Raw genomic sequence first — 27,692 nt, 5'->3', positions numbered from 1 at the left:
ACATCCCCTCCATGCCTGACAAGAGGGGACTCAATCTCAGGTAGCATCTGCCTTTACCAAGGTAGAGGGAAGCACTGGCAGACTGAAAAGATGGAGAGATTTTAGAAGGGTGCTGAGCAAACACGAACCATGTTGTTCCTGATGCTGGGAAAAGGCTCTGAGCTGTTCATCTCCAGTAACTTACCTTCAGTGTCATCTCAGCTACAAAAATTGCTGTGAAAATGTAGTTGGACACCGTGAGAAAGATTCTTTCCTAGAAAAAAAACAGAGAAAGGCCTTAAATGTATCTTGACGACTTCTTGTTACTCTGTCAGGCCCCTCTAATGAACTTGATATCTTTTACTTTCCTGTGAAGGGTCTGAAACTTGGGGAAATAAGAGAGGTGCCCTTGGCAAAGGTCAGCGCTGGACGGATTTTAGCTCATACGCCCTGTGCCACAGCTGGGACGGGATCCTACGCAACTCTGCAAGAGCACAGTGGATGAGATTCACAATGCATCCTGCAAATCTGGTTTCGAGGTGCTCTCTGCCCCGTTCTGCCAGAGCTGCTCAGTCCTGACCTGCTGCACCGACCTGGGACTCCTTCTCGAAGGGCTGCTGAGCACTGACCACCAGATTGTGTGTAAGTGCATACAGTCGGAGGGTCAGCTAAGGCAGACACGCAGGAAAAGCCATTTCACTTGCCAGCTTGAGCCACCTCCAAGATAGCTCAAAAGCAGCAGACAGGAATGATGACATGTTGTTCCTACAGAACAGAAGTTGCTTCTATCTTTTAGTTCCCAGCCCCTGTCTCTTTTGCCAGTCATCTCTTAACTGCAGATGCCTGGGGGACTCTTACTTTCCAAGTGGGAGGGAACTAGGATTACTGTATTATAAAGTGGGTTGCCCCATTATAAGACCCTGCAGAGGAAGCACACGCTATGTGAATTACTAATACTTGGGCATTTGAATCATAGAATCGTTTAGGTTGGAAAGGACCTTTAAGATCATCGAGTCATAGAATAGACGAGTGGGAGCTGGTGTTTAATGCTGAAGTTCTTCCAGAGGTCATACCAGTGCCAGGAACACTTATGAACCTCTGACAAAGGTTGTGCTAAAAAGCAGGTGGGAGGAAACGGTGCTCACCGTGCTCCTGTGTTCAATCTGTGGTCTCTCCAGGGCAATGGTGATGCAGTTCAGGAAGATGAAGGCCAGCACAACATAGTCGAAGAGCTTGTGAGCAATGATGGTTTGGCAGAGGAGGCGAAACCTGCAAGAGAGTTCCAGTAGGCACCTGTGCCTTGGGCAGAGCAAGGTTAGGAGCTATGAGGACAAAGAATTGAGAGGTCTGGCCAAAACTGAGCTCTGAGAGAGCAGCTTTCCTATCACTGCTACTGATGTCCCCTGCCATGGCAATATCCCAGGGTGGCCCACGGTCACACAGGGAGCCTGCAGCAGAGCAAGGGCAGAGCAAGAAGCTAAAGTTTCATCCGTTGCCCCAGTGCCAGAGTGGTTTCCTGACCACTACAGCTCTTCGCTCCTCTCTTGCCCTGTAGAGAAGAAGCTGAGTTTCAGTTTTCCTCCCAAACTCACACTTTGTACCACCCCAGGGCAAAGAGGCCACGTGCTGAAAGCTGAGGAGAGGCAGGTAGGTTGGCAGTCACGGGGACCCCACTTCTGTCAGCTCTCAAAGACACTGTGCCCATTAGCATAGGCGTCACACAGAGCAAAGAGCTCTCCCTCATGACCTGTGATGAAACCCCCTTCTTTTCAAGGGGTGATGAACATGGGTGGGAATACTGTTGACTGGGGTACATGGACATTTTCTCCTGGTGGGAAGATGGCTTTAGCAGGAAGAATTTATCCCCAAATTCTTTTTTTCAGGCAAAAAGAATTCTAACTTTGCCCTAAAAGGTGTGATATGACTGCTGATAAGTTGGTATTGGGACTGAAAATGAAATTGAGAGACTGTTCTGGTACCAGGGGAGGAAATATCTGTATTATGGAGTCGTTAATAATACATTCCTTCTCCTTTTTGGGTTAATGTTACTATTCCCTGCCTTGCTTTGGTATAAATATTTATGATTACACAAAAGAAAAATGGGATGCTCCAAAGGGAGGGAAAATCACAATACATATTTGGGATTCTCATCCTTCCTTTCATCTCCAGAATCAAGGAAGAGAAATGTTGTCTGGCTGTAGAAGGGGAGACAGAAAAGACAAAACACATTCCCAACTGGTAAGTTTAAAGTTGCAACCTAACATGCAGCTCAGGGGATGAGGCCAGCACGGCAACGGAATCTGCCCCATCTTCTCAACCCCTTCATGGCAAAAACTGAACAAACCTGTTTTGTGGCGAGAAGAGATATATGGACCAGTCTTCCCGTAACTCACACCAGTCTGGCTTATAGACTTCCATCATCTTCCGGATGCGAAAGCACAGGCTCTGGAAGGATGCAGCAGAAGCAAGTGCCACTGGTTACCTTCCCACTTGATGGCAAGAGACACTCTTCCCTTCACGTCTGACCCCAAAACACCACTACCTGCAGTTCGCCAGGTGCACTACCTGCCTTTCTTTAAGCCCCTGAATGAGGAAATGGACTCAAAGAGCAACAAGCCACTGAAAAGGAGGTAGGAGCTGCTTTGCCAGGGTGTGTTTACCTCTCGGCATCTGTTTTCCTCCCCAAATCATTACAAATAAAACTGCTGGTGTCCTTTCTAGAGCAGGATGTTGCCCATGATGCCTTCGCCGAGCTGCTGGAGTGGCTCTGTTAGATGAGGACAGTATTTCCTTGCTACCTCAGCTAAACGAGAGGCCAGGACAGGAAGGCCTTCTGTTGGCACTTGGGCTTGGAAGTGATTTAATTTCATACAGCATACATGTCTGTTCAAATTTCTACTGACCCTCCCTCCACTTTTCCCACCCTTCAATCTGCTGACAGATTGGGCGTTGTGGTCTCCCAGGCTGGCACCGCAAAACTCACTTGCCTCGTCTCTTGTGCCTGCGCTGCCTGCACTGATCTGCTGATGTTCCCCACGCAAAGCTCTCACCGCTCACACAGCCCAACCTTTCCTAACCCGTAGAGATCACTGGCTGCACTGCTCCGAGATAACAGCCCCCGAATGACCATGTACGTGCCTCACCTCTGCGTTCCTCCCACCATCTATCTGTACAACTGCCTTGCAGGCAGCCTGACAACATGGTTTGAGTCTGCGCCCAGAAGGTCCCATCGAATGACCATGTACGTGCCTCACCTCTGCCTTCCTCCCACCATCTATCTGTACGACTGCCTTGCAGGCAGCCTGACAACGTGGTTTGAGTTTGTCTGCACCCAGAAGGTCCCATCTGCCTTCAATGCTGTCCTCCAGCTGTACTTAAAGCACCTCTGCAAGCTCTCTCATCCACATGGCAGGGAGACTGAGATTTGAGGATGGATTTGGGGTTTCCCACAGCACTGCAGTATAACCCCAGGTTCCCTCCACCAAGTACTCACATAATCTATCTCTTCATCATCCTCTCCCTGTTCCTTGCGGTTGTTCATCTTTGGGAAGATCTCCTTGGCAATACTGGGCATTTTGCCATTGCAGTCTTGATGCTCGCCAGCCCCAGACGCTGCTCCCAGCTTACAGGTCACTCTATGGCCGGACGGGACTGAGGCCAACTCCAGCAGGTCACAGGAGCCTTTGTTATCCAGGGAGAGTGTCCGGCGGTGATGAAACACCCTTCCCGTCCTGTCCGGCTCCCCATCGGCTGCCCTGTGCCTTTCCCCAGACAGGAGGGATTCGTGCTCGGCGGAGGGAGGTTTGTGCTTCAGGCTGTGTCCCCGGGCCAGGCTGTTCCAGCTGGAGCGACGGCTTCCCCAGGCTCCGCTGCGGCCCCAGGCACTGTAGTGGGAACTGCGGGAGCTGGACTGTAAGAGAGCAGGATGGGGACTCAGCAACCCCGGGCACAAGGAGGGAGCATGCGATCCTATTTCAGATCACAGACTTCTCCCTGGGCCCCTAAGTCAGGAGGTTGCCATTTTTCAGCCGTTGAGGAAGTTGCATGGTGGGAATTTAGCAGCAATTCCTGTAAATCTGACAATAAATTAATAATGAGTTAGCAATGGTGTTGGCTGTGATTACTTTATAGCACCATCTGTGTGCAGAGCACTTACGGGGAAGGTAAATAATAAAGCCAAAAGCCAGGTGCCTGATATTGTTACTTACACCAGCACAGAGCAAGAATAAAGCTCTCCAAAAATCTGATTGGCAGCTTTTTACACTGCCCTGGGGTAAAGGATAACACAAGGTACAGGGTGATGGATAATCTGACACACCATCTTTGAGTACAGTCTTGGTAAAAGGAAGAAATGAGAGAAACGGGCTTGTTGGTTACAGTTTAGTCCAATCACATCAGCAACTTATCATGTAGTATACGGCTGCCAGCTCTCTTTCTTTAGAAATAAAAGGGGCATGAACCCTTCGAGCACTGATGCACCGCCGCAAAGCTGTGTGCATCAGTGCGTAGAAAGCCCAGAAGCTGATGTTACAAGGTGGACAGGTCTGAGATGCATTGGCTGGACAGCCAGCAGTCCTTGGGGAAGTGCTAAGGGGCAGCAGGACCTGCTATGGAGAGCTCCAAGTCAAGATTTCTCTCTTCATTGTTACAAAAGCTTCCAGAAAACCCATCTGTTATGGGACTTGGCAGTTCTGGCATCACCCAGATATTCTTATGCTCTTAACTCACTCAGGGCATCATTTTGAGTCCTGTGCTCTAGGAAAACAAGGAAAGGGCAAGAGGACAAAATGTGTTTCACTCTAAGAGGGAGACTCTGTCTCCTTGGTGTTCCCCTTCTCCCACTAGAAGAATATAAAAGAGCTGAATCCCACACTCAATGGAATACAGATCAATAACCTGGAAACAGACATCAATAACCTGGAAATTTAGATAAATAATGTGAACTGACCTGACTTCATAAAGACAGGCAATGGGCTGGTGTTAGAAGCCTACAGCAGCAGTGCAATCCTCCACAACAATCCCCAGATGACGGCAGAAAGAGTGCTTGGACTTTGAAAGAAGGGTACGACACACATTTCTACTCACTCACTCACCAAGGACCGCTGGTCATAGGTCATTCTCCCCAGGGACATCACACTGCTATTCCGAGACCCAACAGCAACACGGATCTGGTCAGGCTGCAGGGAGATGCGTGAAGAGTTGGTGACCCCCCCAGCAGCCACTGGTGGGTTGGAAGAGGGCAAGGATGGATCCAAGTGTCCATTTGGTGTCACAGGAATTGCACAGAGCTTGGGATCTGGGTGGAAAGATGCAGAAAGAAGAAGAGAAAAGAAGAAAGTGGGTTCCTCACTATCCAGTGACTGTTTCGACGTCTAAGCTGTTCAGCACGTTAGCAGCAGCTAACAATATTAGCTGATTAGCATCAATCAACATTGATTCCTTCTGATTTAGGGTGTTGTGGCAAGCTGGGAAGACTTGGAAGTATTCTCCTCAGTCCCCAAGACCAACAGCAACTTTCCTTGGGGCCAGACAGACGAGCAGAGTACGGGTCAGGCAGACTCAGGCTGACAGGCAGAGCAAGAAGGCAAAGACTGGCAGCAAGGGGAGGAGAGTGTGCTTCAGCAAGCCTAGAAGAGACACCTACATCTTCAGGTCTGAACAAATACCACCGACTGTCAGATCAGCTATTTAAAGTAGTTAGGCTGAGACACTGAGGAAGAGACCAAGATGTGGGGAGACTCGCAGCCATCCACGTATCGAGGTCACCTTTAAATTCCTGCAATCATATTCTTCATCCCAGTCTACCCTACTAAACTGGGCCTCTTCACGTGACTGATGATCAACTTTGAAGATTTAGGACACCTTTGAGAGGTCTGTTAGGCGCTGTGGACAACCACCAGCATTTATTGAGATGGATGGAGAGGACGAGGTACTGGATTTTAATGCCTGAAATGACTGGAACAATCATTTTTGTTTGACCTATTGCATACTGAATGTCACATATCCTCACCTGCATGCAGTGTCACAGCCATGGGCACACCAACGGGCTCCATAACCTCTTTCCCATCTGCCTTCCTAGGGCCTGGGCTGCCTACATTCAAGGTAAGCTCCGATATGGTACAGCCATGTAACCCAGGATCAGACTGCTGTGAAAACACCTAAGTCGCAGGAAAGAGCTGTGACAAGTCAAGACTGGAGCCACTGCTCTTTGCTGCGGGAGCTGCATTTAAGCTCAGATCTGTGCCTGTGGTCCTTGTCTGGGTTATGCTGTGAGTACGCTTGCGCCTGTCCTTGCACCTTGTTGATCCTGATCTTCTCTTGCTGAGTGGACTTCTTGGCTTGGCCTCAGACCTGCCTCACCACTGTGGATTTGCCTGGCAATCACTGAACCGTTGGCTGACCCTGCCAAGCGTCAGCGGACCCGCTCTGCTCACCTTGTGCAAGTAACTGTGCCTTTGTCGGTGTGGTCTCTGCCCTCCTGCCTGGCTGTGGCTCCCCCTCAGCTCCTGGTTCTCCATCCATTGCAAAGCAAGCTACTCTCACTGCTCCCTGCCACCAAATCCTGTCCGAAGTATAATACCTCTTGTAGAAAGACTTGCAGTCTTCAAGGAAATACTTTGAGGGGTGGAGACCTTACCCGGCAGTTTGTAGACAGACTGTTCCAACTTTTCCCTAAAAATATGTGGCTTTTTTCAGTCTGAATTTGTCTAGCTTCAGCTTCCAACCTTTACAATCTCATTATCCTTTTTTCTGCTCAATTAAAGAGCCATCTACCATCAGAAATCTCTCCTTATGGTCGGCACTTACAGAGTGTGCGATCGAGTCACTTCTCTGGTTTCTCTAAGCCTCATCAGCCTTTCGCTATGAGGCAAGACTTCCAGATTTGTCTGAGTCTTTTTTAATGTGTTGGTATCCCCTATCCAAATGTGGGTCCTCGATTTGGACACAGTGTTCCTGAAATGGTGCCCCCAAAGCTGAGCAGAGACAGTCTCATTTCTCACTCCTAGTTGCCGTTTTGTAGGTCATTCGAGAACTGCTCCCCTTAGCTATCACATTCCTCAGGATGCCAACACGGCTCTGTTTGTCCACAGATAATACCACAAACTAGCATAAAGTTAGAAATTAAAATCAGTAAGTTCCTAGAGATGGGAGTGAATTTTCTGCAGAATCTGCTTTCAGATTTATCACTAAACAGCAATGGGAGATAAGCAAACAAGGTTGGTTGAGCTATTGTACCTGAGCCTTCCTGGACCTCTTGGAACTGATCTAACTCCTCCATGTTTGATGAACTCTGATCTTCATCTGAGTATGACCGGTTGGCATCACCCTGGAACACACAAATTTAGAAGTTGGGAACTCATCAACAGAAAAGACCATTTGTTCCTGTTTTTCATTTCTGGAACAACTGTAGAATCCTCCTTGGCAGGCAGACATCCGTGCTATCACCGGAAAGGGTCTCACGGATGTACTGCGTGGCTGACATACCGCGTTCTTGCTTTTGGAGGGGCAAAGGACTCACCCTAGTAGGGCAGGCTCTGTTGCACAGGATGGAAATTGTGAACTTCTTTCCAGACAGCTTGTCTCTTTCCTTGCAAGAATTAACACTTCATCTCTTTATTTTTTTAATGAAGCCCACGCTGAACTTAACAAGGGAAATGACAGGGGTATGACACTTTGGGAGTCCTCCACCCCAGTACCCTCAAAGGGTCTCAAAGGTCCCCTTTTTAGCACCTCTATTGCTTCTCCTGATGAGACCTTGGTGTCAACTCACCTCAGCCTGGAACCCCTCCACGAGAATGGCCACCAGCAAATTGAAGAGCACGTAATTGCCAAATGTCATGAGAGCCACGAAGTAGAGGGATGCCCATGGTGAAGTGGAGGCCATGCCATTATAGAGCACAACATTCCAGTCCTCCTGGGTTAGGATCTGCCACCAGAAGCAAAGGCCACAAACATGAAGGAAGAACACGAAGGCGATTCTCAGAAAAGGACAGTGAAAGGATACACATCAGGACCCTTAAATTCCCCGTAACCACACACCCGCTGCCCACTATCACTGTCCCGATAACGTTAGCTGAGCAAGAAGAAGTAAGAGTGACCATGAGGGCAATCACGGGCTGAGGTGATGGTGTTAAACATGAGAGTTGCCATTACAGGAGTGACTTTGGCAAACTGTCTCCTTAGGAAGGAAGGAGCACCGCTGTCTGGGAGATACACCAGTTGTTTCGTTACAACATGCAATTGTTCTCCTCCAAACATCACACGCCAGAGCCTTTTCTGTGGCCTTTGGTGCTGCCAGGAGCAAGCGCAGTGCTCTGCAATGAGGAAAAGCACTTCCTGATCCTCTTCACTTTGCTCTGGTCCACCCGTAGGGAGCAAAGTAGGCTCACCTGGAACACAGTGACAATGGCCCACATTTTTCCGATCAGGGACTGTATCTCCTGTGTCGGTCCTGAGGCTGAACTTGCAACCAAAGATGTGCATTCCCAGGATGCTGTTGGGACAAGAAGTGGAGACGGTGTCAAATATAAATATCCCTGCCACCACAATGAGCTCATCAGAGCCATTCTCTTTTTCTCCCAACAATCTAATGTAACACCACAGTAGAACAACAGAGCCAGATCACTGGGACCCATCCAGGAAGAAGGAGCTGTGTATTGCACCCCTATAGCTCACCAATAAACCTTGCTTTCCATCTGTACTGGCTCAGAGCTCACGTATTCCCTCCAACTTGTCCTTCAGATCTGCTCTCTCCATCGTTCTTGTTTGCTCTCGTTTTTCTTCATCTCCCTACCACTGCATCCATGGGATGCACTGACAAACTTTTCCGGTTGCTTCCTGCCACCCTTCTGCCAGAGTCAGCCTCCGGACTGAACTGTTCCTGCAGCCAGCGTTGATTACCAAGAGACTTCACCTATCCTGTGACGGGACATTATGCTCAACGTGCGCATTTGGTGGCAGTATTTCTCCACCCCATCCAGGCCAAATCTTCAGCTGCTGAAATCAATTTGGGGCAGCAGTAATCTCAGCCTTTATGAACAAATAAACATTTGTCTGTGCAGCCTGAGCCTACAGCAATGGGCAAGACGAGTCATGCAATCATGCTCGGAAGTTGCTGCCCACTAAACACTGTGAGGCAACTAACTGCCTCCTCACCTGAATATAAAGATGAAGAGCATGAGGAGCATGCAGAAGGTAGCTACGTTGTCCATAGTCTTCATCAGCACCACAAGCTGGCGGCGGAGCGCGGGCATGAAACGCACCAGCTTCAGCACTCGGAGGAGACGGAAAGTCCTCAGCACAGAGAGGCCCCCGTCCGACTGGCCGATGATCTCCCAGATGCTATGGCCCAGAGAGGTGCAGGGAATACGAGGGACAAAACGAAAGACAAGTGAATAAACAGGAGAGAAGAATAACAATGCTACTCCAAGTTTTCACCTCTGCATAGGCAGCGAGTATAAATGGGTCAGAGAGAAAATCTGTTTGTGCAAGATATAATTAGAAGCATATACTATATGCTTATACTTATGTGTACAAAGCTGCATTTCTCCCTTAAGAACATGAACATAGCACTGCATGTTGCAGGAATAAGGATTGCAGCATTAAATTTCAGCAAGACAAATTCTTCTATCACACATTAAACTTTTGTAGCATCCTTAATTTGTGCATTTTTTAAATATTTCACAGCTAATATTTGTTGTGGACTTACAAGGCAATTGCAATTGCCTCCGTTCTAGAGAGGAGAGTACTGAGGGGCAGAAATGCTATGTGGCTTGCCTAGGGTCACCAAGTCTTGGGAAAAGACATCTTGGTCTCCCAATCCTTGGCCTTGGGCATCAGCTCAGCTCCTCCTAGTACAGCTGCTAAATCCTTTTTTGAAACGGCACAGGAAAACGTGCAAGCTCTGTGTGTATTTCAGTTGATCCCCAAGGCCCTTGTCACCTGATGATGACGATGATACTGTCAAAGATGTTGTAGGGGTTGCGGAGGTAATCAAAGAGACCAAAAGCAGCAAGTTTCAGAATCATCTCCAGGGCAAACATGCTTGTAAAGACAACGTTGCTGATCTCCAAGATGTTAGTCAGTTCCTCTGGCTGGAGAGAAAGCAAATTCAGAGAGTCAGAACTGAAAGAGCCCTGAAATTATGGGAAATCAAGTGCCACTATTCCCAGGGGACAGGCTTTGTAGGGGGCTGTGAAGTTCCCATGGGTGAGATTAGAGTGGAGCAGGATAGAGCCACTCGCACTCCAGTTCCTTTGCACATTGACTGCCTTCATCACAGACTTTGTCCCTAACAAATTCTTTTACAAGAGGTGGTCAGGAGCCCCACAGTCATTCACACAGCCAAGGCTGACCAAGTATCTCTCACAGCCCACTCCATACCCTGGTCCCTCGGCTAAAGGCTGCTTTACTTTGTGCAATTCTTGAGCATTTTTTGAAGCAGGGCAAAAGTGGCTGATCTGACGTCTTTCTTCAAGGATTTCTTCCTCTGAGGTTTCCACAGGTAGCTGGCATGATTTTTTGCTGAGATTCTGAAAACATTTGAATGATAGGAAAACAGTTCCCCATCTTCTTCTAAACCTCACTGTATTTCTCCGCCCCTTTCCTCTCTAATTTTTCCCTTCTCCATTTGACCCCCCTGCCAAATCCTTGGCGTGCATTAGTTTTCCAGTCTTACTCCAGCAGTCTTTTTTCATACCTCTGTCCTCAGAGTGGTCTCAGTAATTACTCAAGAGAATATCAGACTGGATGAATAAGACAACAGCGAGGAGGGGCACACTGCTAACGCCTACCTGTAAGGGACAGGTAGAGCAGGACAGGGTGAGGAAAAGAGAAAAATGGACAGCAAGTGGAGAAAGGCAGATGCACAAGGTGAAAACTTCCAGGGATGACACAAGATGACTGTGTTGAAAGAAAAAAAAAAAAAAGGAAAAAAAAAAAGAAAAAAAAGGCAATCTGAACCTGCCTCAGGCATTTTTTTTTCTCTTGAATCTCTGACATATCTTTCAGCCTCTGTGATACAGCCTTCTCGAGCAGAGACCGATGTGTTTGTGCATATGAGAGAAAGTGTTTTAATGATTCCATCAGTGGAACAAGCCTGAGCAAATTAAATTACTCCTCCTTTTGTTTTCTGAATTAATGACTTTTTCTTCAGTGTGTGCAGCCTTGGAAACTTCTCTGACAAGGTCAGGAAGGGGTCTAGACCGTTTCCTCAGCAATGATGAAACGTTGCTTCAGAGGAAGACAGAAGCTGTGCTGGTGTCATTGATGAGGGATGCCAGGATCTTGCCATCCCCTGTGAAATGGAAGCATTCCCTGTATTGAATTTTGGATGGACTTATCTGCTCAAAGCACCTCTCACCCAGGGACGAGGACTGCACCAGGCCAAACAGCAAGGGCTGAGGTCTTGAATAAGGTCAGACGGATGAGGGGCAACACACGTGCAAGCCTGCCCATGTTTGCACATATTCAGACAGAGACGCACACAGTCCACGGAGACTACCACAGCAATGGCAAAGTACAAAATGTTCCCAAAGTGAGAGAAAACCATCCTCCCAGTATAATGGGTTGCATCCTGAGGCCAGGCTAGACAAGCCATGGCCTTCAGACCACGTGAGGCTGCTAGGGCAATTCACCGGGCTGTAGCACGCTGCTGGCCATCCCCTTCCCAAGCAGCAGCTGGTAGGCACCTGCTCCAGACGAATGTGTGCTGCCTTCCCAAACGGAGGGACAAGAAGGCACTCCTTCAGGGCTCCTCTGGCCTAAATTTCCATGTTTACCTTGGGACAGGTACGTGGCACCTCAGCCAAGGTTACATATTTGATGTTTAACATACTGAGTCCCATAAACTGAGTCCCAGCTCCAAGCCTTCGAGGTGAGTCTGGCCCAGGCTCTGTGGTAGCAGGCAGTACTGCTCTCACTGTTGGGATAATCGTGCCCAAAAGGTGGATGAAGACTCCCCTCTTCCTTCACTTTGGTCTGAGCTATGCCTGGCCACCAGGCCACTCTTTGAAGCATCACATAAAATGGATGGGAACAAGAAAACTGCAAAAACCTGTTGTTCATGGCAAGAGAGGAGAGATGTTCCTGGCACCGCAGAAACAGAAAAGTAAGTCCCTGCAGGTCAGAGCCAATATTTTCACCATGAACTCTGTATTAGTGCCCACTAAGGAGTCATGGTCTCTCCCTGAGGACTGCAAAATTGCTGGTTTTCTGAGAGGCAGCTTTTGTGTTGGCTGTGCCTGTTACTTATTCAGCTGGTGGAAGGGGAAGTGAGGGATGAATGCAGTTCTGGGTCTGATCCTCCTCCTGAAGCTGGGGGATGCTTTAACCCCTGCTCTGGGACCCCCACAGGCCCAGATCCTCCCAGGTGAGCAAACGGACTGGAAACTGCTCCTCATATCTGTGGCTTCCCACGCCCTTTGCTAATTTCTTGCACTCCTCGTTGCAGCTTTTTATTGAAATACTCCATTTCTTTAAAATCAAAAAAGGGGAGATGGCTCAATTTCCATCCGTAATTACATTTGAATAACAAAACCACCCTGAAAATGAGGGGGAAAGGGGGGGAAATACGAGCGAAGAGAGAGAAGGGATGAGAAAGTGCACACGGCAAGGGAGAGATGAAGATCACTTCACAGAGAGCCAGGCAGTAATGACACTTGCCAGGAACACGAGGTCCATATGCTAAACAGAGATGCCAATTCCAGCCTGAATCAAATGATTATGTCAGTGAGAATGAGCAATGTAAAAAAGAGACAGGCTATGATGGTGGATTATCCTCCCCTCTGCTGTCCACACGTTCTCTCTTGTGCTGTCGTAGGGAGCAATTGATGTTTGAAAAGCCACGCTTGCATCTCGCTTGTGGAAAAGGTCACCTGTTACCCTGTCTCCCCTTCCCTCCCTGACATCTGTTTCTCTAGTCAAGCCTCCACCTGTTAATCTTTTTCTAATGGGCCATCAATCAGCCCCAGCAAAGCATCCTTCCTAGGGAGAGGGGCAGGGAAAGGAAGGAAAGAAGGGCAGAGAAAAAGGCAGTGAAAGAGGAATCAAGAAACAAAGCTAGGGGGAAAAAAAAAAAAAAAAAAGAAGTAAAATAAACTCACTGGCACCCACAAAAAGTAGAGAAGGAGAGATTTTTTAAAAATGGAGTAGGAAAGAAGCAAAGACTGGGGAAGGAAGAGCAAAACAAAACTAATAAACTTAAGGGGGGGAAAAAAGAGGAGAAGAGAGAGGAGCCAGCTGGCAAGGCACACTCACGGGGTAAAGGCAGATCCTGCGTTGCAGCCGTTTCTGGAGATACAGATAATTCGGCAGAGTCCAAAGAGCCATCAGCCAGGAGCTGGGGCTGCAGGGTGGGGGCCATGGGGGCCTGTGTCCTCTGCAGGGATGCCCTCGGACCCAGGGCAGAGTGGCCATGAGTGACAGCGGACAAGGCTGGTGTTGGGGACTCTCTCTGGCCAGGGAAGTGTGAACTTGAGGAAGGGGGCAAGCAAACAGGGAAAAAGTGGTTCTCTCCTTTTCTTCCTACCAACACATGGGATCCCCAAATGAACAGATGGGTCACCTTACAGTTGTGAGAGCTCCCCAGGCTCCCACAGACAGGACTCACCAAAACCGTTAGCAAGGCAGTGTTTTCACCAGACTGGTTCACCTTCTTTGCATATGGATCTCTTTCCAAATCCACAAAACTACCTAATTCACATCTTCATGGCACGAAGTCCTTCATCCCAAAACAACGTAGATCAAATACTGAGAGTGAAATGTATGATTCAGATCTACTTCAGAGCTCCTTCCCAGTGATCACAAACTAGAACCAGGGCAATTGAGGGCAGCGGCTTAGCTTTTTCCCCTCCTCTTCAGTTTCTTACTCACTACCATCAGAGTTCTTATGTCAGATTACACTGCAAATGTAATTAGTCCATTATCTCACAGCAGCCAGAAACTCCTGCACTACAGGAAAGGTTAAGAATATGCAGACCACCATGAAACACCTTCAGAAGTTTCTCCTAACCAGGAGTAAATTTGCAACTGTCTAGAAACTGCAGAGTGATTGATGTGACATACGCAGACCAGTCCTACCAAACCATACTTGCACATCACTGCCCATGATGAGAACATGAGAGAGAAATATTCTGCAGAGAGGTCTCTCCAGCCTGTCCATTTTTTCTCACCATTTCAAAGTCACTTGACAATAATCAGAAGAGTCATAGAAATCAGCCATAGAACATACCAACTAGCTTTTCCTTACTCTAATCACCACCCCACAGCCAACGCAGGATTTCATGATGTCTTGTTATACCCTAGTTTTACAAGACCAAAGTAATGTGGTTTCATCTACCACCCCAGGGAGACTGTTCCATCATTTATTAAATATCAGTACGATGAGCTGGCTTGGATGTTTGCTGAATGTTTCCGATAAGCAGCAAATAGTAAAAAGAGAAGCAATAACTGTAAAATATGAACTTGTGGATGCAATAAATGCTGGTATAAAGGGAAATCACACAGGCTAAAGGATATGAAGGTACTGATCCACAGGGCTGGTCTAGTTAGGAAACAAGGGATCGTCTCCTGATCCACACAAGACAAACCTCATAAAGTATTGACCTGATGTATGAAGGAATACAGTAAGTAGATACTGGAGAAGATAAACCAAGTTACTCAGCAATTGTCTCATTAGCTACTAATGGCAAAGATGCTGGAGTCCAACAGGCCATTCAAGAAATATATGTGAAATGCAGCCTGGGACATTCAGCTGGGATCAGCCTTTCATCCTCATGCTGAGTAAGGGAGAAAAGCGAGCAGCACCAGATCCTCTGTGAGTATTAAAAAAAATAAGCCTCTTAAAAGGATCCTTCTGGTCAGCCACAAGCATCTAATATCTTGATTTTCTACACTGGATTTTAAAAAATAGGCACTTCCAAGTAGAAGCAGATCTGAAGAACTGCAAAAACTATTTCAAGCAGGACAAAGCTTGAAATGATGGATTTTGGCTTGTGCAATGTCCCAGCAATATCTGAAGGCCTAATGCTGAGAATATTACATGGTATGAGGCACACTGATGGATTTGAATAAACTTATCTATTTACAAATGATAACTTGTGATAAGCTTAAGGATTAAAAATGACTCATAGCAGTGCAGTTTATCCCCAAATAAGTTGATTCCCCTCACAAGAAATGTATAAGGAGATGGGAAGCTGCCTTGGCCACACAAACAGGACAGGACAAGGGACTGGATGGATAAGCTAAATAAAGCCAAATTCCAAGGTGATTTGAATCCGAGTTAAGTGGGTTGAGTTGCTGAGGTTAAGCCTCCTAGCAGAAAAACACTGTGAATATTAAACCCCTGGATTGTAACAAACAGATAATTTTAATTCATGTTTTTCTTTCTTTTGATCAAGGCTCAGGAATAGAAGGCAAGACTCACCCATGGGCCCTGTCCCCCAAGTTCCTGTGTTTCTGACCCTAAACCTTGTGCCTGTCTCCTGCAGTCTCTCTCACCCCTTAACCTGATGGTTGGTGAGTGCTTTGGTGGGGGGGCCAGCTCACCTGTGTATAGTCCGCAAACGAGTGGAGCAGCAAGGAGCTGATGGACGTGCCATGAGCGGCTCCCAGGAGTGCTCAAACCCATGACACCTTCACACCTCCTCTTGCCCAGCCAGGTATGTCCCCAGAGAGTGCCTGGGGTTGTGATCTCCCATGCACCAGAAAATAAAAGCTCGAGAAGTCTCTGTATGCATTAACTCTGGGCCAGCAGGCATTCATACGATGAAGTAGCTGAAGCAACAGAAGCTACTTCAGTCATAGGATGGCATCACCCTGCAAATCACAGATCTGCGTGGGCAGAGGGGTTTTGCTGGATATTGTTTTGTGAAAATTTGTGTTTCTGGGAGGGAAAACAACAGGAAAGAGAAAGGAAGGAGAGAAAAGGAGGTGATGAAGCACCAGTCTGAGAGGTAGTACCTGTAGCATAGCTTGAGGAAAACTGAAAGAGAACAAAGGGAAGTGCAAATGTTTGTGTGCTTTTGCGTTAACTGCTGACTAAAACGGACCTGGAATTCATAGTATGGTCTGAACTTTTTTTTTTTTTAATCTTCTTGTGCCAGGGAAACAGGATTCTGTATACATATTTTAAATAAATAGGCTGCACCACATTTTTCAGTTATGATCAATTCGGCTGACATCTCTTTCTAGTAGAAACAGCATGCAGGGTCATAAGCTTTTCCTAGCTACTTACAGACAAAAAGTGATAGCATAACTTTAAGGATGTGTCATTAATAACCTGCTACTAGAAACCCCAAGGCTGCAGGCAGATCCCACTCTGCTGCGGGCTCTACAAACACAACAGAGTCAGCCTAAAAGGGCTTAAATCTTCACACACAATAGCCAGAACATGAGACTGAATTTTCTCTGTCCAGCTCAAATATTCTTCTGCTAAACTCTTAATTCACGCTGCCTCCAGTAAGCCACAATGAACAATGGCTCTCCATGCTTGGCGCTCACATCTTTAGAACATCAGTGGGCAGTTTTCATATGGTCCTGGGCTTCAACCCTTAGTCATCTCTCTGCTACATGATAAATACATTGCTCTTTTTTATCTGTTTTCATGAGTCAACCCCTCCAGCCTCTTCTTCATTCTCCTCTCCCCTGAGCTCCTGCCAGTATTTTTCTGATACTGAAGCATCCAGTGCAGTTTTGCATTCTGGGATCAAATTAAGGTTTCCAATCCTTGTATCAGAAACTAGCTGGGCTTTGAAAAATGGTCTAATGATTGGCAGGTGGGTGGGATCCAGACATCTGAGGCTTCAAATGCTGGCTTAGCCACTGTTTTGTCTCAAACAGGGAATTTAAGATACTCTGGGTAGCAAGATATCTCCATGCTGATACAGCATAGGATAAATCTCAGTGCCTTGCTTTAACTAGACTCACTGCCTGTCTTTTTGCTGCCTGAGACTGTGTTCAGGACTAGACTTCACCTGGGCTCCAAAACTTTAATGCACTCAGCATCTCAGTAGTGGAGCAATCTCTTTGTGATCTGGGCAGACACATGGAATGAATCATGGTCACATTCAGACTGGTAGCATAGATCTGAGACATGGATGTACAGCATGGAAACCTTTAACGCATAGCTCAGCAGAGCTACCAGCCAGCAATGCAGAAGTAAGGTCATGTATGCGCTTAACACCCTCTGAAGCTGGCTCTGAACATCACCAAGTAGACACAGCCTCTGTTTCCCAGCTCTAAAACGAGGGCACACAATCCTTCTCCACCTCGCAAGTCTGTCATTAGGATAAAGCTGACTCAGAGCTGCCTGCAAACTATTGGCGTCAAAGTCAAACCTGTGCCCACACCTGCTGTCTATGTCTGACCTATCTATCACTTCTTGCTGTCAGGGCAAAGGAAAGGCTCAAGCCATCCGAGCCCCCAAAATGACTGGAGATGGGAGACAGTGCCTTTCCTAGCCTTCTTGTACAGATAGACTGTGCTCAGGCATCTCTTAATTATGCTGGAAAGGCTAGCAAGCTGATGGATTTGAATTGAGATGCTGGTGAAGTGCCTGTGACATCCCCAGAGGGCACATTAAATTAACCAAATAGACTAAGGATTCAGTAAGCTAATGAAGAGAGAAATGAGAGGGAGATAGAGATGAGGAAGATGGAAGAGATGAGGGTGAAGGAGAGAGAAGCAGATGGAAAGAGAAGACAGGGTAAAAAAGAAAAACAGAGGGATAAAAGTGAGCAGGAAGGAGGAAAAGAGAGGGATAGAAAGGAGGTGAGTGGAAAACACGTGGCGACAGTGAAAGTGATTAAGTGCAGGGATAAGGAAGAAAAGACCCTGCAAGATCCTGAGGCTTTCTCCAAAGCCATGCTGGGACCATCTGTGCTGCAGCCTGGGGTCCAAATTGCTCAACCTCTGCCTCCACCGAGTTGCATCAGCTACTTAGCGAGGCCATAACCCCAAGTAGGACTCACCGGTCCCCGCTGCCCTCCCTGTGTCCTGAGGTGCCTTACCTGCTCATGGTGCTCAATGCCCATGCTGATAGTGTTCACCAGGATTGCGATCATGATCCCACGGTTGAAGTACTTGCTGTCCACAATCCCTCGAAGCTTGACCCTCACTTCTCGCCACATGTCGCTGCAGAGCTTCAGCTGGCCGCCTTCTTCCACCTCCTCCTCCTCTTTCTCCACTGCGGAGGCACCCTGGTCCTCCCTGCTGCCCTCTCCCTCTTCTTCGCTGGCTCCTCCATCCTCCTGGTCTGAGTCAGCGCTATCCAGGACAGAGAGCCTTCGGGATGCTTCGTGTTCCCCTCTATGGCATTGGGGGCAGTTGGTGGGATCAGACGTTGCTGTCACGGCAATGGGCTGGACCAAGCTCTGAGGAGGGCAATCAAGAGAGTTGTGCTGCTGGCAAAGCCCTGGGGAGAAAAATGATCACGCTTAAAGGAGAAGGCTTTGAAAAAGACATCAAAACCGGGCACCCGATTGGCTTTTGGGTATTTAGACAGGGTAAGTGGACTTTTTAGCTGTAATGATAATGAAACACTGGCATATCATCTAAGAGCAGCAATAAAAGCCATTGCTGTTTGGGGCTTTACCCTGACTGGCTGTGTCACCAAAAGGCACCGTACTATTCAGCTGCCAGTGATTAGGCTCAATGCGGGTTCACGTCCACCAGAGGAAGAACTGTTTTGTCTGATGCAGGAACCATAGCCTGAGATTCAGTAGCTTGTGTTAAGTGGGAACTGAGGGAAAAACGATTACAAGGGCTGCTTTTGGCTTGAACTGCTATGAGTGGGGTCCGAGAACCCACATGCTGAGCTGAACTCTCTAAATTAGGGAAGCTACATCAGCAAAGTATCTCAAGAAGCTAGAAAAGGTAGCGCAAGAACACTTCATCCTGACAGTCTGTGCACTCTGAATCAGAACAGATCTCCTGACTTCAGTGAGAAAACTAAATTTGTGTTCCTCAGTCCTCCAGTTGGGCTTGGAAGATTAAATGGACACTGGGGGAATGAAGCCATTAATTCATTAACACAGTGCATGAAGCCTGCAGAAACTTTTCTCCCTGCATATAAAGAAAATGAAAGATTGAGTATGCAAGACCAGCTGAAGGAAAATCCACCTTTTTGCTTGTTAATGGGAGCATAACTTAGGAAAGGCATCGGCAGGCAGTTAATACTAACTCTATAAAACCATTTTTACAGTCACTTTTCAGGCCAGGAATCCAATTTAAATGGTTTCTCCTGTCTGATTTTACACAACAGCATGGGCTCCCATCAAGAGAAATTGTCTCCATTGCCCTTGCATATCAAACTGACTTCTTCAGTATTGCTCCCTTGGTTCAGGATCACCCTATTGCAATTCTACTCCCTTTGCCTCTCCCTTGAAGTCCCACAGCAACCTAGTTTGGGAGGAGAGCTCTGGGGGACCTGCTATGACACTGAGTCCAATCCTTAGGCCCACTCCATCACAGCCCCCTAATACTTCTCGCTCCCAAACTGCTGTCACCATCCTGCTATACCAGACCTGGAGCCCTTTACAAGCCTCAGCCAGTGCCTTTAATGTTATTCCTTTACGGTCTCTGCGTTTCAGACCTGGGTTTCCCTTGTTCCCTGCTGGTCACCCCTGTTTCATTCCCATTCTTACTGGTCATCCCCACTTTGCTGGCCTGGTGTGCTGGTCACGGTCCCATGCTCAATGGCCAATGTTAATTCTAACTCTGTGCTTTGTAGGCACAGGTCCTTTGGCAAGCTGGCACATGGAGATGCTCCCAGTTACTCTCACATTTCCACTACTGGCATTTCCAGCTTTACCCACACAATCCTTACTGTAGTGCCTCTGGCTTTTCCTGTTCATGCCCAGCTTGGCATCTCTCGGCTCCACGTGGCCCTGGCGCCGGCTCTGTATGCTGTTGTACAGCCCAAGGGTGCGGCGTTTGGCTTTGCGCACGATGTGGCAGACGTATTGGAAGATCTCCTCGTAGCAGTCTCCTGGCTCCATGTAGCTGGCAACAGTGCTGGAGGAGAGGTACCGAGCCCTCTGCTCCTGCATCAGCTGGTGCTCCCGCTGCTTGGTCTCCGAGAACTGCGTGGCGATGACCACCAAGCACAGGTTAATCATGAAGAAGGAGCCCACCTAGGAGCAAAGGGGAAGCAGGGACAGTCAACGGCAGCATGAGGAAGAACACGCAGGAGGGGGAATGTGAGAGGAGGGAAAAGTGACTGGAGGCAGACAGAGGAACGGGAACCAGTCTGCATATGGAAATGGGATTTCAGAGAACGCCAGGGCTGGCCAAGCCTGTATTTGAGAACTCACTCGATGTCATTTCCATGGAAAATTTAGAGCTCTGAACTGAAATTCAGGAAACACAAGCCCGACTTTGGGTTCTTTTGGCAGGCTTTGGGACCTTTAGCAAGTCACTTAGAAGTTACCTGCAAAGAGTTTGATGAAAACTGGACTTTTTCTTTCCCTCTCCTTTGTGTGGGAGACAGAAGACTACTTAGGTAGTTTATTTGCTTCCTCCTCTGCTTGCTCTTTTACTACTGGAAAAATCATGCATTGTCATTTATGGTCTTCAGCTTTTGCAGGACACGTCAGTATTCTTAAAGCATTTTATTTATTTCTACCATTTACACCTTAATTCACCATACAGGGAGATGGCACTTTGCTGAAATGAATGAGTTCTTGAAATCAGAGTAGTTTACTAATGACTTTGAGAAGAACACTAAATATTCTGGCAAAACAGTGCTTCTTTGCTCATTTTCTGTTCTTCTAATACTAGACATAATATATTAGCTCTTATTTTACTTGTCCTCCAGTCTAGGTAGGCTTTCCATTTCGAATACAAAAACAACCACAACCCACTCCCCCAATTTCTTAGAAACAAAACAAAATGCCCAAATTATTCCTAGTCTCCATACAGAAGTCAAAAATTCTACCAGGCTTATTTTACACCTTTGCACGTTCCCTTGAAGCTTCCTTTGCCTCAGTTTTCCTATATGTAAAATGGAGCAAATATTTCTTGGTGCTGAGAGATCTGGAGGTAAAAATCTCACTCTTGGTGTTACATATTATGAAATTACAGATGAATCTCCACCAGGAGATCTATCCATTACACTTAGGATAAAACCTAGGCTTCAATATGATGAGAATTTCATACATAGAAGGGCTGGTCATCCTGTTCAAAATCATTCTCAAAAGCTATGATGCCTTGATTGGTGCCTACTCCTCGTAGAGCTGTAAGTGGTGATATGGCAATGATAAAATGCCGAGTCTGATCTCTGAACAAGGACCACACATCTGCACTGCTCTGAAACCGACTCTGTGGGGTAGCCCCGGGACAAAAGGAAGCACCAGCTCAAGATTTCTGTTTCTTCTGGACCAGGGAGCATCCCTGCTAAGGGACATCCTCCCACCGTGTTCCTCCTGTAGGAACCCATGCAGGACCCAGTCTCACCTCCCTGTCTCTCCTTTCCAAGCAAACAGCTCTGAGACCGAGTTGGATCCAGTCCTGCCCTTATCTTCACGCATGTGTCCTCCCCCATATAACCCTTCCAGCACAGGGGAGAGGGCAAGCAAAGGTGGCGATAACCTGACCCCAACCCTCGTGCATGTAAGAGGTGAAGGTTTTTTCAGCAAGTGCCCCAGCTTGTTTCATCTTCCCAAACAGCCTTCCCCTCAGTGTATAGCCCTTGCCACTCCCCAACCAGGTTGTCCCCTTGGTTGTCCCTTTCTCTGTGCCCAGCAGCTCTGTCCAGAGGCTCAATACAGGGGTTCTCAGCATTTCAAAGGGGAAATGTCCCTGCTAGCATCTGAATAAACCTTTGAAACATGAAGCCCTTCCCAACCAGATTCAACGTAAGGACAATAAACCATCACAAAATAAAGGGTTTTATTTTTTTTCTACTCCTCTCAGCACCCGTCAAAGCTGTTCTAATTCTGTTTCACTTCGTCAGTGAACTCTTCTCTCCCCTCTCCTCCCGTCCATATTTCAGCCTATTTTCCCTTCAGTTTCTGTATGTGGCCTTGAAAATTAAAACGATGCCTCATTCAAATTCGTTCGCCTTCCCCCAAGATTTTCCCTAGTCCATGATGTCTTGCGTGTTTTCACTAGCGAGAGTATGACTGGGAATCCAAATTCTTCTCCTGCCCTCTCCTGCTCAGCGCCCCACGACACTGACAGGGACTTGCCCATTCAGTTATCTCCCTCAGCTTGCCCCGAGCGAGGCAGGGTTGGGTGCTGAACACCAGCTGTGCGTCCACTTCTGCAGCGCCGATTGTGACACTGCCCGGTATTTTGCAACTTCCAACAACTCCACAAACAACAAGCGATTAAGAGTTGCAACACCTTCTCTCTAGGCTACGAGCGGAGGAGCTGAGGGCAACAAGATGCCTTCAGCAGGGTCACACTATCAGTCTAGGATTGAATCCGGAGGGGGGTTCCGTTTTCACATCACCAAGCCTTGTCCTCACAGCCACCATTTGCCGTGATCTCCCCATCACCAGATGACCAAAAAGAGGAGGAGTGAGAGAACTGGATATGGCAACGGACCCCCAATCCTTAAACCTCTTAGCTAGGAACATCAAATGCAAAACAAATGAGCTTGTTTAATCCTTAAAACAACAGGCCAGTCCATAAAACTCTAAGGCTCTGCCGAGCCTGACACTGCCTCCCAGCTAGCAGAAGGACAGGAAGGGTCCCAGATGGCTCGTAATTGAGCGATCCATCTCAGCTAGCTGAGCGGGGAGACCGAAAGTGTCTGACGTGAAGTCAGACGAAGCATCTGACAGAGGCAGGAGGAGACCGTTGATTCAGAGCCCCAACACAAGAGCCCCATTTCAGCCCTGAGACTGAGCTGTACTTTGATTAAGCAGATTTTGGCCTTGTTCAGCCCAAGGTTCAATCTCTGTCTCTGCAATATCTAATAAAATCTGACTGGTGCTGGAAATGCTGGCTTCCTTACCCATTATTTTTATTGCTTATGCCTGGATATCCAGCTTGTCTTCTGAAACCCACATGTGTAAGCACAGAGCACTTCAAGGAGGCCACCAAGTGCTACAATGTGGAAGCCAGCTCAGAAGAGTTCAGAAGAGCTTTCTGTAGTCCAGGAGCCACATCAGTGGCCAAGTAGCTGGAAAGGTGACAAAGAGGCAGCAGGACCTCAAGCAGGAAGACCCAAATGAAACACTGACCCAAGAGGTGAAAGCAATCCTTCTTTCACGTCACCTCCCTGGCAGAGGGGGAAGCTAGGTCAGGGTCAGCCAGCTCTCTTCCTTTTGAGGGAACACATCTATGCAGGAGTCTTAACCATGCTGGGAATGTATCCAGGTAGTGGAGCTTTCTTCCTGCCAGATGAGCAGTAGTAGGTAATGCCCTTATGTAGGTGTTGGAAGATATCTCTGTGAGGGAAGGAGAAGTCATGGATGAAAGCATAGTTCTAAAGAAGAGGCTGTAGAGATCTGGCCCCAGAAGAGTAAGTTTCAGACAAGACTAGGACGTATGTGGAAAAACAAAGAGTCAGGGCTTGAAGTCTGACCGTCAGAGCAATCCTGCTTAGAAACCCAGGCCTTTAAAACATGGAGAGGGAGGGAAGGATAAAGGCTGGAAGGACTGTGCTCCATGAGATTTGAAGAGGGATCATCATTTCTATAAAAAGACTTGGAAAATGAAACCAAATGATAGCAAGTTCACACTGTGGCGTTGCTATATGTTGCAAAAGATGCATTACACATGCAAAGAAGGTAACAGAAAGGCTAAATACATTCTTGGTGTAACCCCGGGAAAGGCAAAGGAAATATCCCATCTAACATACGGCTCCTTTGTTCTGAGCAGTCCCCAGAGTAACTTGAGGTTCATGTGCTCCTGTGTTTGATGGAAATAAACCTACATGGCTTCTGCAAATGAGGAGGGAGTGTCTAGAAATGTCAATGACACTCCACAGTAAAATCTCAGGTGGAGTGTTTAATTGAGGGTTTTCAGCACCTGCAAATTCAGAGACAAAGTTTGAATCACTGGGAATCCACACGAGGTGAGCCAGCACTAGAAGGATGCTCCTGCTTAGAAACCAAAAATATGCTGTCAGAATTTATGTAGTTTGGAGCGGTGGGTGGGGGGCCGTTTTTTGGAACTGGCTTGCAGGAGACAGGCATGCCCACCTCAATGGTTAAGCACGGACTGCACAGTCCGTTCTGGCTCTGGGAGAGACTGCGTCTGAGACAAGGAGTACATTCTGTGCTGAACTGCACATTGTACAAACCTGGGTATCCTGGCCATACTGCTCGAAGTGAAAACGCAAGTAGGTAATAAATATCTATTGCATCGTGGGAGATCTGATCAAACTTTATGGGAAAGAATTGTTTTCTGAACTCACAAAAAGCAGTGGATGTTCAGTTTGCCTTTAGGAACAGAGCTGGGGGGAGCTCTCCCCCCATCCTGTGCCATCATACCTCTGCACTGTCTCTCCTTGGGACTCTCCAGCCTCAAAGTAAAAGCAGCGTTCCTTAAGGTGTATTTCACCTCTGCTGTCCTGGTTGATGCTTCAGCCCACAAGGAGTACGTCTTCTTTCTGTTTTTCTCTCCTTGTCTTTCCCTTGTGATGGTAGAAGGCCAGAAGGCAGGGAGAAATCAAAGATACCGTGAAGATTCAGCTTTTTCGTAAGTTCTCTGACCCGAATGGACCAGTAGATGTTTTGTGTGTGTGTGCGCCACTCCCCACATGCACAGGCTGCAGAATTTCTCCCAGAAACTGGATTAAAGTTTGCCTGCTCTCAAGTCACTGCATGTCAGTTTGAATCTAAACTACATCCTGTGCCCGAGGAGTCTGTTAACGTTACCGGGTGACTGCTTCTAGAGATCCTGTTTCTAGGAGGGCATGGCCACATAGGACAAGTAGTAGGTGAAGAGCAGAGTCGTAGCCAGGTCCATCCAGCAGCCCATCCAGATGCACGTAGGCCTTGGAAATACACACTGAGGTCCTTACTGGCTAAGTGACCTAGAACTAAATTGCGCTTACCGTGTACAGATTTTATACTTCCCATAATTCATCCTATGTCCTTCCTTTCTACTCTTGACTTTGGCCTTCATGTTGGAAAAGTGCAAGAGTCTTCATAAAACCAAAACCCTTCCTTGTCAGAAAGAGGATATTCCCTCCAAGAAAACACATTTATGTGTAGGAAGCTTGAATAATGGAAGAGGCAACGGCACCATGCTCCTCACCTCTTTTTCCAGGCACTGACAACAAATGTCCTTACAGAAAAGCAGCCTTCAAACTTCACTTGTATAAATCCACGGGGCTTAGAAATTCCTTATTAACTTCTCATCATGGACACACTTCTCTCTTTGCATCCCCACCAGCCACAAGTGATCTCACACCGCCAGTTTATGTTGGACTGCTGACACTTTCAGAGCAGCAGCTCCTTTTTTTTCACAGTGAGGAAGTAATTCAGCATGACACACCTTGAATCTGACAAAATCTGAATCTGAAACCCTGAATCTGAGAAACCCAGGTGCTGCCAAAAGCCGTAAAACACGGCTCGAGAATGACTCAAGAAAGGCTCAAGAGCTTACAATGGATGAAGAGACCAAGTAGGAGGGCAGATGCAGAAATGGTTTTCTGTGCTTTAGGGCCTACCAGTTTGGGGAATTTACTTTGAGGGAAGGTCTGTGGATGAGGACATTATCTTACACTGGGTATATGTATCTCTAGGAATCAATCCTGAGCATATTTTTTGAGTGAAAGAGAATAACCTGGCTGACGACTATGTGATCCTGCCACTGACTCTTGGTGAAAATCAACTAGCTGGGTTCCTGAGATTCCTAGAAGAAATCCAGGTAAAGTAGTTTGCTCCCCTAGTATCTGTGTTGACCTAACACCTGGTTTTTGTAGGCTCCTAACTTGCAATGCTGACGGTCATCGGGTCTTATACTTACAATTATCAGCAAGATAAAGTAGATAAAATTGTAGAAGGAATGGGCATCCATCACGTAGTACATGATCTCCACCCACCCTTCCAGTGTGATCACCTGCAAGGCAAACAACAACAAGAGAAACAGGAGGGAAGTGGGCTTCCAGAGTTCACTCTTCAGTGTATACAGCCAGATACTAGCAGGGCTGTTGCAACCCAAGAAAGGTGAGAAACAACAATTCATTTCAAGAAGGCCAAATTTCCATTCCAGAAAATCAGCGTGGTGACACTGGCATACTGTCAAAGTCTGTGAGATCATGCTATCAGGAATATTTCATTAAAATAGTTCATTTCCCTCGATCGCAGCAGGGGAAAACCCGCAGCAGGTTTCTGTGCCCCTTGGACTGGACATCACGTACAGCCGGCGGAAAAGAAAAAAGGCACGGATTTTAGCTCCCATCTGCAACACGTGCTGGGATTAAAAAAAAAAAAATAAAAAAAAATAGACTCCTTTGCTACAGTGATCTGGATTGAAGAGAAAACCGGTACAAGTCAGCCTGAAGGGTGCAGCTCATTTCATCAAGGGCCTGGAACTGCTTTATGCCCCGTCCCATCTTCAGGAACACCATTCATGGTATGCACTCTGTCTCTCTTGACAGAGTAGTTACAAGGCCCTTTTCTCTGCAGCTGTATCACACCCTGCAGAAACCATCACAGGAGCACAGAAAGACTGAGTTAGAAAAAAGAAAGATAGCTTGAGCCTTGTTAGGAGGCTATCTCGATCTTACCTGAAATATCACAATCCAGGCATACCCGATGTTGTCGAAGTTGATGGCACCCTTGTGCGGGTTGGCGTTGCCTGTACGGCACACATTGTAGTACTGGTTCCAGTTGACACACATGCCGCTGATGTTGAACTCTTGCTGGACTGAGTTGTAGTAATAATAATCATCCTTGTCCAAACAACATTCATGGCCCCGCTCCTTCAGTGGGGGTATCTCGTGACAGCCCATAATTCCATTGTCTCCTGACAGCGAGCAGATAAAGGGCATCTCATCATCTTCCTCTGGTTGGTAATAAGGGGGCAGGACAATGTCACCTTGTCTGCAAGGATAAAAAACCACAGTCATAAAGTTCCTGTAACAGACAGTTTCCCATCAGCGATACTGGTGGAGCTGGGAGCTCCCATCCTGACAGAGGGACTGCACTGGGTAAGGGATTTCCAGGTTTATTGCCTCCGGAGAAGGGAAGGGAAGACAGGGCTCCTGAAAAAGTGGAAATTTCCAGAGTGAGTCCCCAGTTTTCAGAGCTTTGCCTGCCATCACATCACCCCGAGCCAAATTACACAATCTGCTTGCATAGAGGCAAGGAAAAGCTGGAATGCAGAGATTTGCATTCTGATCACTCTCCCCATTAGCATCAAAGCTAAATCAGATGCAGTGATATTAAGGAAGTTCATCAGGCTTTACTGTGATGTGCTCATGTATGTAACCGTTGATGGACATGTTTTATAACATTTGGCAGTGAACCTTCTGTACTTCTAAAAAAAAAAAAAAAATCCAGTTCACGCATAATTAAGGTTGCATAGCTAAGCCTTAAAATCAGGAAATACAAAGTTAAAATTGACTTAGCCTTAACTTTGACTCCTCCTTGACAGTTGGCATTATGGGTGCAATGTTTCATGACAAGTTCATGTGCTTTTCTGCAAATAATGCAAGCACCTGCCAAATGCATGAATAATTAAAATCAGCTGGGCTTGCCTAGCTGGAGATGAGCTAATGATCAGGCAAGTGAAAAGTGGAGATTTAAAAT

At 47.1% G+C, this 27,692-nt stretch overlaps 1 protein-coding gene across 1 annotated transcript in view; it reads right to left on the bottom strand.

Annotated features, from left to right (window-relative positions):
- LOC104162033 (voltage-dependent T-type calcium channel subunit alpha-1I-like) overlaps window positions 1–27,692 on the bottom strand; it is a gene marked incomplete at its 3' end in the record, with an annotated part of 87,489 nt that overhangs the window by 23,051 nt on the left and 36,746 nt on the right. Inside the window, 15 exon segments of the mRNA XM_009700667.1 lie at window positions 185–253; window positions 1,125–1,248; window positions 2,324–2,424; window positions 3,473–3,889; window positions 5,073–5,275; window positions 7,216–7,306; window positions 7,751–7,906; window positions 8,370–8,394; window positions 8,396–8,473; window positions 9,136–9,321; window positions 9,922–10,073; window positions 17,988–18,391; window positions 19,805–20,111; window positions 25,906–25,998; window positions 26,669–26,984. Of these exon segments, the coding sequence (XP_009698969.1) occupies window positions 185–253; window positions 1,125–1,248; window positions 2,324–2,424; window positions 3,473–3,889; window positions 5,073–5,275; window positions 7,216–7,306; window positions 7,751–7,906; window positions 8,370–8,394; window positions 8,396–8,473; window positions 9,136–9,321; window positions 9,922–10,073; window positions 17,988–18,391; window positions 19,805–20,111; window positions 25,906–25,998; window positions 26,669–26,984 (2,722 nt within the window).

The sequence above is a fragment of the Cariama cristata genome, unplaced genomic scaffold (assembly GCF_000690535.1).
Source record: "Cariama cristata isolate BGI_N322 unplaced genomic scaffold, ASM69053v1 scaffold3655, whole genome shotgun sequence".
Lineage (NCBI taxonomy): Eukaryota > Metazoa > Chordata > Aves > Cariamiformes > Cariamidae > Cariama > Cariama cristata.
Note: the sequence above shows the minus strand (reverse complement) of the source record. Positions and strands in the feature narration are given on the sequence as shown.